At 35.9% G+C, this 12,242-nt stretch overlaps 1 protein-coding gene across 2 annotated transcripts in view; it reads right to left on the bottom strand.

The window, feature by feature from the left end:
* The window catches only part of WDR70 (WD repeat domain 70), a 141,129-nt gene that overhangs the window by 19,562 nt on the left and 109,325 nt on the right, over positions 1–12,242 (bottom strand). For both annotated transcript variants that reach the window (XR_007505003.1, XM_049794329.1), the window contains exon 13: positions 11,346–11,484. Coding sequence is in view for 1 of the 2 variants with exons in the window: in XM_049794329.1 (XP_049650286.1) it covers positions 11,346–11,484 (139 nt within the window). In the remaining variant the exon portion in view is untranslated. The remainder of the gene's footprint in view (positions 1–11,345; positions 11,485–12,242) is intronic.

Raw genomic sequence — 12,242 nt, forward strand, 5'->3', positions numbered from 1 at the left:
TCAAGACTGCAGCAGTGAAGGCAGAATTCAGTTCCCTGGCCCGTGCTTCAGGAAAAAACATTCAGTTTTACAGCATGGGTAGAGCAGATCCAGGATGGGAAGAGCAGTCTCGGGGGGGTCAGTACAGGTTGGAGGCAGCATGGTGAGGAAAGGTTAATAAATTCTAGTAAGAGGGACTAGGAAGGGTTAGAGATGTTTTGCATTAGGAAGAGGATCTGGCAGAGGTTATGAGGGTTGTGCGAAGCTTCAGAGGGGATGCACTACGGAAAACATACATAAAGCATACCAAGAAAAAAACCTGGGCAAATACAGCAAGCATTCCTAGTTCCTACATATTATAGAGTATGTATAGCCTTCATATAAACATTAATTCTTAGGCCTAAAATATTTTTCTGCCACATTCCAGAGCCTGAGCACTCACTTAATCTCACTAGTATCTTTTGAATCTACCAAGACATAAGTTTGCCCATTATGTAACAAAATAAGGAGAATGTATATAAAGAATGTCTCTTGAAAGTATTACCTCTATCCTCTTTCACTCTGCAGCAAGAAAGCTACGAAAAATTAAGGTTTCCCTCCATCATTGGCTTCTTGTATTCCTATACTAACATTTTACATGACTGTGAGCTGAAGCTGTACAAAAGCATTGATTTCTTTTTTTTTGCATTTCAGTTGAAACTCTGACTGATATCCAACAAAATGTAACTACCTTTATATGTATACAAACCCTAAGATAACAGCCAATCTTTTGTTGTTAGCAAAATTTTATTAAACAGACATGAACGTGTGTATGCATATACTGATATAATGGAATACAGAGGTCATAGTTTGCTGCAAGATTGGCATGATATCAAGTTTCACCATTTCTCAAAGAATTCCAAGGACTTTCGTATTTCTGACATAAATACGAATCACCATACACTTCTGCAGTACTTAGGTCAATGAGGCTATATTCTTTCCTTGCTACTGCAAATTGAAAAGTAAATTAGAGGGGCCATATTTTACAATGATGTTTTAATTTCTCTTCCCTCCTTCAGGAGGTCTTACTGCTTCTCAATCAGGCATTGTTTTCTTCGGAAACAACCCCTTCTCCCTAAAGACAGTTAAGTTTTAAGGTTAAATACCTCACATTTGTCTTTGAAAATGAACATTTCATGTGAAGTGTATTTTCAGATAATGCATGATAATGTATCAGCTTTTTCAAGTTCATTAGTAAAGCTCCTCCTGCCATGCAGGGAAGAGGAAAGAAAAACACGTTTCCATATCAGTCATGCACTGTTGGAATAACCCTTTTGAATTTTTCTTTCTCTTTACCTCACATACAGCCTTTCACTGTTCTCTGATAGTTCTCAACTCTCAGCCTGCTTATATATTTGCTCCAAAATGCCAGAATTGATTGCTTAGTTATCTGCAGCTATCACACTTTTAGGCTAAGTTCACTAAATTAATATCTGCTCCCACGGCTATTAGTGAAAACTGCTTAAATGAAAGTACAGACAAACGAATCTGATAAATGGAGAAGATGCATCTATCTACTTCCACACCTACAGAAAACTACCCTGAGAAGGTGGAAATCTCTACTAAATGATGCTGACATACAGCTAATATTCATACCCTGTCTGTGGCGAGTGTAATGCCAACAACCCACTTGTAAACTCGAAAAAGCAGAAGTGATTTCCTTGAAAATTACTGTTAGAAAAAAATACTGCTAATTCCAGATAAATAGTGAAAATGGAAATGGAACATGCTAATCCTAGGGTTTCACACGTCTAACTGTTGAAGCAAGAATTCATGGGGTTTTGAAGTACATTCATGTTTCCTTCATGTGATGTTTCCACTGATTTAAAAAAAAGTTTGTTAAAATTTAGATAAAGTTCTGTAATCCTAAAGTGAAGTCGCTGATGTTTTGACAGTTATGTTTGGAAATTAGGTGCAAGAAAGAGAGCATAGTCTTGACTCTCAGCTAGCACAATCCTTTCATAGAGTGGCAGTAAACTGAATTTATTTTTAAATTGCCTACTGTCATAAATCCTTAAATCAATAGGAACAAGTGCAAAAGTAATGCACTGTCTTCTACTTTGCTATTAGTGAAGTCAGAGCACAAGAGATGAAACGTCCCAGTGCTTTAGCAGGGCAGAATAAACATCAATGGAGGGAAGTGGAGATCTTAGGTGGGACTTATCTCACTAAACTTAAGATGTCTACACCTCTAATCTTTAGAGGTCTACTCTTTAAATGCCTACAACCTTTCACCTCCCTTTATAGTTAACCAAGAAAAATAAGCATTTTACAGTGGCCTTTATCTAACCTATTTTAGATATCTATTTTTGGATGAGATAAAATCACAGTCTGGATGTGTTTATTTTTCTCTGCTGATTAGAAAAGGAGCCTAGGGTGACTGGATCAGCTCTAGACATCTATATTTGGTCAGGTGAATCCCCACAGCCTACAATGGCCAAAATAACTATGTAAGAAAAACAGAAAACTAACAAGGATCTATATTACAGCATGTTGTGCTACTTACATAAAACTCTCCAGTTCAAGGATAAAGGATCCTGGAAGCCAAATTAAATACTCCTAGTGCAGAAAGAATACAGCAGATACAAACTCCTAAAACTGTCCAACAAATCTTTAGAACCTTAGCTTGCAAGATCAAGTCTAGCTCTGGAGATACTTAAAAAGTGAATGGGGATAAAACAGAAACAAATCCAGCCTGTGTTCGCCCTTACTGCTTACCACTGTCCTAAACTACAATCTAATAAATAATTCCTTCAGAATCTGTTCTGAAGCTATACAATAAAAAAGTGACAGCAAGAGCTGCTGCTCTAAGAAAATATTTTCGGTTAGGAAAAGAAAAGCTTAAACAAACCTTCTCTCTTTCCTATGTGCAAGCTTTGCTTCAGTGGCCGTGACGGTATGTGATGGGTTCTGTTTGAACAGCGCTGCTTGGACTTGCTGCAGTTGGCTGTCCAGACAGGCAGATAAGCGGCATGTCAGCAGGGAAGATAGTGAACGTGTGAAATGTCATTTTGACCATGGTCGTGGACTCTGTAAGGACAGGTCACCACAGAAGTGGCCAAATGGGGCTTTTCTGACTGAACTGAATATTTATCTTAACTATTTACAAATTCCAACATTTCTGAAAAAAATCTCAGTCTGTCAAAATCTGGGCAAATATGCATGCAGTTCATTTAGAATATTTATTCTGTCTTTCCTCCTGTAAAACCCTACATATTCATGGTGAAGAACTGCTTGTGCAATGCAATATCTTTTAAACACGTAAGAGCTTAAAACATAATTAAGCAATACTACCTAGGAAACCTGACTGCTTAGTATCTTTTTTTAAGAAACAGTAATTACCTTTCAATTTATCATTACCTGTTACCTAAGCCTATAGTTGTATTATATTATCTTCATATCTGAGAGGGGTAAGCAATTTCAAGCTTCTGCTGGAGTGAGGCATCAAATCTCAGCGTGCCTTCCAGCTTAATCTTCTATAGTTCTGGAACTTGCACAACATTAAGTCCATCTGACTTCAGTGATACATATTCCCAGAAGAGAAAGGAAATGTACAAAGTTATTTCAGAAAAAAAATGTACTTATTTCAAAGGATTCTATGTCTTTAATAAAACATTAAAATATTTGGAGGCTAACAGTTAAAGACAGCTTCCCACTACCACAAAATGTTTCAACGAGTGCTCCCCATCCTTGTTTGGCTACTGACGCTTTAAAAAAATTTCTGTAAATAGGAAAGATATTTAAGCAGTGGCTTTCAAGCTTTTTGATTTTATAATGAAGGTGTGGAACCCTTTAGAAACTTCAGGTACTTAGACTGCTGTACAGGGGATACAAATCTGGTCTTTGTACAAATCTTTATGGGCATGTTTGAAGTGGCTCACAGTTTTCACAGATTGAAAACTTCTCTGCAACTGCTTATGAAATACAGGTCAGCAAGAATGCATATACTACTTGTTAAAAGAGAGGAAAATGCCTCAGAACATACTAACAACCTCATGATGCTGGGCTGCAGGAAAGGCCCATAAGCATTCTAACTTACAGGCAGCAGAGTGACTCCTACCTGTTTTCAAGATCTCAAAGCTTCAAAAGGAAACACTTATTTCCTCCCTTTCAGAAACAGGGCTAAGAGAGCTTTAAGCAAACATTTCAGCACAGTTTTCCCAAAATGTACAAAGAGATATTTTCTCTCCTATTCTATGCAACTGTAATTTATAGGAAAAAAAATATTCAGAAACTCAGTATTCTAACCTGAAGCCAATGGCAATCTTGCCAGCAGAACTACCACTATTTCTACATAATAATCAAGGATGGTTAATAATGATGGCTGACATGCAGAATAGAAAGTAAACTCAACCAATAAAGTTAGAATAGCAAGGAAAGGCTTTTATATAGATAGGCCTTTCCTCGATTTCTCCACAGAAGACCTGCATGAAACATCAGCTATGTTAACCATCTGCTCCCCTCCAAGAACAACAAAAGTTCTACCTTAAGAATCATAGAAAGATAATGCTGCTCAGAGACAACATTAATTCCATCCGCACACTCCGTAATCTCTTTTTGCTGGTGTCTTACAGCACAGTAGTGATCCCAAAGCCAACGACTTGGCTTGCCATGCTGCTGTATCTGGGAAAGGCTGGTCTGCCTCCTGGATGCACCCACCGACCAGAGGAGGGGAAAAAACGCAGACTGAGTAACTCTTGCAAAACTGCTGTGTTTTTTATTAAAAAAAAGGATTAATGAACAGATTTAGGACTATACCATTTCCAAATGTCTACGAAGCTGAACAACAAATGCTACCAGTTTGCTTCCACTTTGTTTCTTCTTTTAAGCAAAAAGATGGTTAACACTCATATGTTGACACTATGCATGCTCTGATCCAAAAAAAAGGCTGCTCACACAATAAAAATATACTAATATTATATTAAAAATCTACTTTAAACCCCGATTGCAAAAATCTTCAGGTTTGAGATTCCCCTGGAGCCCTTCCAAGGAAAAGAGCCAACTACAATAAATAAGGTGGGAGGTTAGGGAATATCCAGAATGCAGTGACCTGCTATCATTAGATTTAAAATACTCATGAGAATACAGTAGTAGAGGAAACAACACTAACGTTTTTCCCTTGTGAAACATGACTTAGAAAATGTGTGGAAATATTCAATATAAAAGGGACCAGAAATGGATAAAATTTACAATTTTCTATGTAGAAACCAGAAATAGCCTAAAAACATTTTCAGAAGCCAATAATTTAAAGCAGGATCTCAATATAGAACATATGGATAGCCATGCTGTATCACTTACCTTTTAAGGTTCAGCTATAAAATATATTCTTAGAAGTGAATTGAGCCCCTGAAGACCACTTCCCTTTTTCAATGAATAGAAGTGACTTAATCAAGGTGGCAAACTGTTTTCCTTGTAATTGCAAGGTAGGGCATTTTCAAGCACCTGCTCTGTTAAAATTACAGCCACACTTTCATCACAATATATCAGAAAACTAAGGCAGACAACCTTCGCGTACAACCCTGACTCCCTGTTACAGTGAGGAAACCTGCACAGTTTAATTCTCTTGCATACTTCAAACCTCTAGTGACAGTTCCCCTAAAACAAAGTACATGCTGCTTAAAGATATACAAAGGGAAGGACCACGTTGTCTTTATATATATATGAAAGCATAGAATAAAAACTGACAAGTTACCTCACTATAAAAACACATTTCTGTGATTCACCTTTTATACTAGATTTTGTTTTTTTACTTTAATCAGTACAAAAATTTTCTGGACCTTAAATATTGTCTTTACTTCCTTATTGTGGAAAATGTGGATTTTCCTTTCAAAGAAAATAAATGGCTTAAAAAAAACCCCACAGAAGTTGCACGATGATCTCTTCCAGAAGTTAAAAGAATTTATTTTTCTTAAAATCAAAAGCTTTAAATCTTAGTGAAATGGGCCACAGTGGAAAAGCCCTTTACAATATTACTGCACCTTATAAATAGTAAATGATATCGTTTGAGGTCAAAGAAAGAAACACTGCCATCCTGTATCAACTGTGCATAAAGGATGCTGGAAGTTTCATATTCCTTACTCCTTCTTTCCTTTTCACTCTTTAATCTAAAAAGAAGCTTTATTTATAGCTTGTCTCAGAAGACCTTCCTGAAACATCCCTTAGAGGTATTTTGAGAAGTATTTAATAATTTAACTTTTGCTTATATTTGAGAAACTAAGAAAATATTGAAGAATCCTCCTAACAGAAACAGGTTTCCCAAACCAACCATAAATCTACATTTTTGGATTGTCACTTATCTACAAAAACCTGCAGGATATTTTAAAAACTTGCACATCTCATTTTATAATGTACACAACCTCATCATCTTGGCTCATTTTTAAATTAAATTATTACTTACTTTTTCATTTAAAAATAGCAATTTCTGTAATTGTACAATTTTTTTTCTTTCCTTTTTCAGTGGCCCCTCTTCCTTGGCGGTAACAGGGTGTACTACTTCTCCTTTCCATATGGGGAAAATGACTGCTCTAACTGCTGCCAAAATCAATCTTGTCTGTAATAAGGATAACTACTGGGTGATCTGTTTGAACTAGCCAAACGAATGATAGACATGTGAGAGTGATTCAAGTGGCTATCACAGCTATTTTAAATTAAATTGACATTGGGGGAAATGTTCTGTACCCAACTCTGTTTCCCATACACTAGGTATTTATAACTGGTTCCCATGAAGATCTCATACTTGCATAACCAAACCAAGAATTTGAAGTAAACCCTTCCTGACTTGCATCTGACAATGAAATCTCCCTTCCATTCCAGAAAAAGAGTGTAGTTGCAGACAGCCCAAAAGATGAGACCCCATCCCAAAAGATGAGACCCCATCCCAAAGCAGCTACAGGTCTTCCTGCCTCTCGTACTATGTGAGGAAAGGAAAGGGAAATGGCCTCTGAGTTTCTGTGCACATACTTTGTACCCCTCTTCTGGCAGTTGTATTTCCTGACATCTGTTTAAGTCTCCTCATCCATCTAAATGGAGTGAAGAAACATTCTGCATGCAATTGTAAGTCTTTCACATAAAATAAGACTCAAATGCTCAAATTGATAAAGTTTAATATAAACATTCTCTTGTGGATATTTGAGGTGAGAGCAAAAGGACCGTTCACAGTTAATACTGTCAAGATGGAAGAAACAGAGGCAGAAAAACTATGAAAAAGCTGCACATGCATAACAGGCTTTTTTAAAGTTTGGTTCTTGTTAAAAAGAGAGGAATTCTGTACAGATCAGCATACACAACTATGGTCACAGTACAAACTGAGCCAGAGTAAGGCTGAAGTACTGCACGCAGAGCATCAGCTTACTTATGAGAATGGGAGAGGCAGGAGCTCCCACCCCTGAGTTTTGATCTAATTTGCAGTAGGTTAATGACCCTGCCAGTAACCTGCAACATGGGTAATTTCACTCCTTGATATACTCATGGAAGAAAAATCCACTGAGTGCTATTAATTGTAAAATTCCTATGTCTGCATCAAGGTATCTCTAAGTCACAGATCACCGGAGGCAGAAGAGGATAGTCAGAGAAGCATCATTGTGTATTTGCCCTGTTCACACCTCCTCCTGCTGGCACACTGCTACTGGTCAGAGACAGAGCCCATGGCCTGCAGCACTTCTGACATTTATTTAGTTTTTCTTCAAAAAGTATTGCTATTTATCCAAGAAGCTTGAGTTCCACGAAGATCCAATGCCTACATGGTGGGATGGTATTCAATAGTGGACACAACAATATAGGCACTAGTTTAGCCACAGATTAAAAAAAAAAAAAAAAAAAAAGGCTAATACATGGAATGAAAAGCAAATTAATATTCTGTATTAGCCACAACAGCAGACACTACTCAGACCATTAGTAAAACCACAAGGTTTCACTCCAGCAGCTCTGAAACAGTAATGGGTTTTCCCATGAAAACTTGAAAGAAAAGGTGAAAAAAGGTTTGTGTGGTATGATGAAAAGGAATGCCAGACACAGCTTTGGTCAAACATTCCCATTAAATATTTTCCCGTTACCCCCTAGGTTCATTCACAGGCCAACTGCACTGGCTATTTACCACGGAGGTTTAAGATAATGTTTACTGCTCTTTAGTGTTTTTCAATTTTCTAAGCTTACTGGCATTTCCTTTAAAAAATCATTGTGAAATTAAACAAGTTACACATTAATAGTTTGTTTTCTCTTCACAGTAGATTTTCTGTTATTATGATTGTACACGTCCTACCACTAAACTGGTATAGAATTGCCCTTAAAAAGTCTTACTATTTTCATTTTACACTTGAAATAAATGACTAATGATGCACCTTTTTTTTTTTTTTTTTTAGCAATTGGGACTAAATCCAACTGAAATATCTGAAATTATTTTCAGGAGGAATGAGAGCAGATCAAGTTCTTTGCAGAGATATTGGTGTATTTGTCTTTTACTGCTCATATTGGCATAGCATAACTTCATCTATTCAATGCCTAAAAAACCCAAAACTGGAAATATTGAAAGGACATATTTAAGCACTACGTGACATACAAAAGGTAAAGAACTATGATATTGAGTTACAGAAGACAAACTGAAGTCTTAGACAACATTATGTGTTTATCTTTAATTACACTAACTGCTATCTGCATTTTTAAGAGAGTGTAAGAAAAAAATGGAAACTAGGAAAGTAGACTGTAGAAAGCAAGTAATTACTGCACTGCTGAAAAAACTTTGATAAACTACACACAAGATATTAATCTACCAATTTATAGGCCAATGATATTTCCAACAAACAGCATGTACTGCTTATAAAACACAAAAGCCAGCTTCTTGAAAATTCATTTGTTTTTAGCATGCCTTTATGTGTTTATATTTCATCAAACACTGATTTGAGAACAAGACAAGAACACTAATGAAAAAGCTGAAAGATACGAAGAATAGAAAGATCTTGAAAAAATATACTGCTTTTATTCTATAAGAAATACTGCTTTTATTTTATAAAACCACTTATAGTAATTTTTCTTCTTTTACATTCAGGTTGATATGCTTAACCTTTTCTTAGTTGTGTAGTGTTGAAGCTGGGAGCTAGAAAGACCGATTGTAGAAGTATTATTAGTGCTGACTCACTAAAAATTATGTCGTAAAATCAGCATTTATAAGTCTCAATTCTTCACCTATTATTTCCATTATTTTCATTTGATCCATTATATTCAAAGCAGGAGAATGACAGTCTTAAATTTTATAACTACAAATGAAGAAAAACAGCAGCACTAAAACTCTATAGACAAAAGTAATTTACTACAGTCTTAAAAAGTACCATATAAATCTCAGCACCTATATAAATTTATAGTATAAAATCATGAACCTGCTGAGATTTGCACACATACTTAAAATTTTACTACATGAGTGGCCCCAGTGAAGTCACTTACTGACCCCTAATTTTGTTTTTCCAACAATTTCCTACTGTTCTCAGCTCCATGTCTTTCTTGCATTTTGAAGTAGAACAGAAATTTACCTCTCAATTCTGAGAGAAGCTGAGAGCAAAACAATATTTGCTGGACCATCCTGGAGCATTATCTATCTCAGGATGTAAACAGACCCTTTATTTCAGGGAATTGAAAGAACCAATTTTCTGGGAGACAAGGTTAGCAAATGAAAATTATATTTTCTTTGAACGCAAAACAGGTAGGTTGGTGAGTGGTAATTCTCACTATTTAATTTCTTTTGGAGATACAGGATCCACCATTGACAAACTTCTCAGTTTTGCAGTCTTAAAGCTCAAGTGAAGTTTCTGTACACTGCTACTGACTTCACCACCATTAAATGGAGATGCCATCATTACCACATCCAGACACTTAGCTCTAAGGAGTCCAAATTCATTGTGAATGGAATCGCTAAGCTATTTTGTCTCCTGTGCCCAAGGACAGAAGAGCTCCTACAACAATATACCTCTTGCACTTTATCTTATATAGTTGTTTTCTTTTTCTCTGTCATGAGGTTTCGGAGGGGATACTGAGGCATTCACATTTTGTCTCAGAAAAAGGTGACAATAATTGGTTATAATACTTGTATCAGAAAATAATAATTCACTAGAAATCCTCATAAGTTAAGCTGAAGTTTGGTATGTTCCATAGGAGAAAAATTTAAAATTCATTTTATGCTATCTTTGGAGAAATTGTTTAGCACTAAGTAAAACTTCGAATGTCATATAAAAAATGTATTTAATATACAAGTTTAAAATAAAAACAGGGGGTTTTTTTTTCCTCTCCAGAAAAAAACACATGCTTTCTGCTTTGACAAGAATTCTGCATTTTTAATTTGCAAGACTGCTGCCACAGAAATGATGGATATAACAAATTCATCTGTAAGCCAATTTTGCTTTAGGATGAATTAGAAGAGAAAACGGGATTTGAAAAGAAAAGTAAATACAAATGTAAATTCTGTATAAATTATCTCCAGCACAAGGGGTTTTGGTCCACTGTGCTAGAAAAGACTGCTGTGCTGGGTTAAGAAAAGTGCAGAAGGAGAAAACAATATCCTGAAACAAAGAAACAAAGGTGCTATCGGACAGACTGCAACAACTAATGGAACTTAAGCATACATTGCCATATTTAAGCAACGGTACTTCTGTTTGAATTTCTTCCACTGGTGTTTGCCATAATCTACAAGCTTAATTGTGTACACTACAAGAGTGAAAGGACCTTTTTTGAACTACGATATTAAGCTTTTTCCTTTTGCGCGAGGGAATAGGTAGGCAGTTCAAGGCATACAAAGACTATTCTGTATTACAGATTCATAAATTTAGGGTTTTATATTAGTGCTGAGAATGGTATTTTTGATGGAGGGATTCCTAATGATGCCTTCCTTTTGCCACAAAATTGTTGTATTTACACAATGTAGATTCCATTGAAATACATTCTATAGTTAATCACAAGTCTAGTTTGACGGACAAATAGTTTTGTCACAATATGGCATTTCGTCATGATAACTGGTGGAGTAAACAGCACAAATGTGTAAGAATTTTAGGATTCATGCCTCACTTCACAGACCTAGAAGGATTCATAGAAATCCTTGAGAAATGCAATAGTAACACCAAAGCAGGGACCTCCTAGTGCTTAAACACCTTTTCCCAAGATTTTGTTGTTTGTTTGTTTTTTAATTGAAAGGAGAGCAGCACCTATTCAGGCCACTCTACCTCTTAAAGATGAAGTAGAAAAATTACAGTAGTGTTAGTAGGTCATTACCTGCACAAGGGGGAAAAAGCGTATGAATGTGATTTCACTCATAGTTTGAATAGTTGACAAAAGAAAACTAAAATACATACCGCATCTGTAACTTCTATCTCATACAACTTCTGGAATGTCTCCCGATAAAAGAAAAAAAGCTTCCCACTGCCTCCACCTTTCTTAACAGAGGTGCCGGTGACAAGTATTTTATCATCTGGGCTGAAGCAACAATCTGTCCTGTTGAAGAAACAAATCATCATACAGGGCAAACCATTAATTAATATATAGGGAACTTAAATATAAACTGCACTCTTTAAAAATAATCCTTTCTGTTTGTTAATACTTTTAAGACAAAGCTTTAAAAAAATCTTTTGTCAGCTGCCAACTACTACTATAATTATCAGACACAGTTTACATGTACAATTACAGCTGTGCACAGAATGTGCAAAACTGGCAGATCCAATAAAAATCCTCCTCCCCAAAAAATTCTCCTCTGCTCAAAAGTCTTGTGAAATTTTCAACATAAGAAACAAACAAAAAAAAAGTATTTTCAAACCTGCTTATCATCATTAAGTAAAAAAATAAATCAACCATGAAATCTGGTTTTGCTGGTGATACATTCTTCAATGATGCAAGACTGTGTTTAAACAGTGCCCCAAAATGTTTGTCTGTTTACTATTCTGTGCTACAAATCGCAGTCAAGATTGAGCTGTCCATGACCTGCCTTTCCAAGACCTTATTTCAAAAGTATAAATTGTCCTTAAGAGTTGGATTTGGCTGTGCTACAGCTATAGAGATGTAGGTAATACCAATAACAATATTAAATATGATACTTAGTGCTATTCAGTACAATACGGTATTTTAGTACCAAAGAATACAGTCATAAGCACTTCTAACATTATAATCTGAATTCATATCATGCACCTTCATGTTATGTCTACTTTTCAATCCAGCTCTTCTTTTTATTAATGACAGACCAAATAAGAATGAGGATT

Source organism: Accipiter gentilis, chromosome Z (assembly GCF_929443795.1).
Source record: "Accipiter gentilis chromosome Z, bAccGen1.1, whole genome shotgun sequence".
In the NCBI taxonomy this organism is placed as follows: domain Eukaryota; kingdom Metazoa; phylum Chordata; class Aves; order Accipitriformes; family Accipitridae; genus Astur; species Astur gentilis.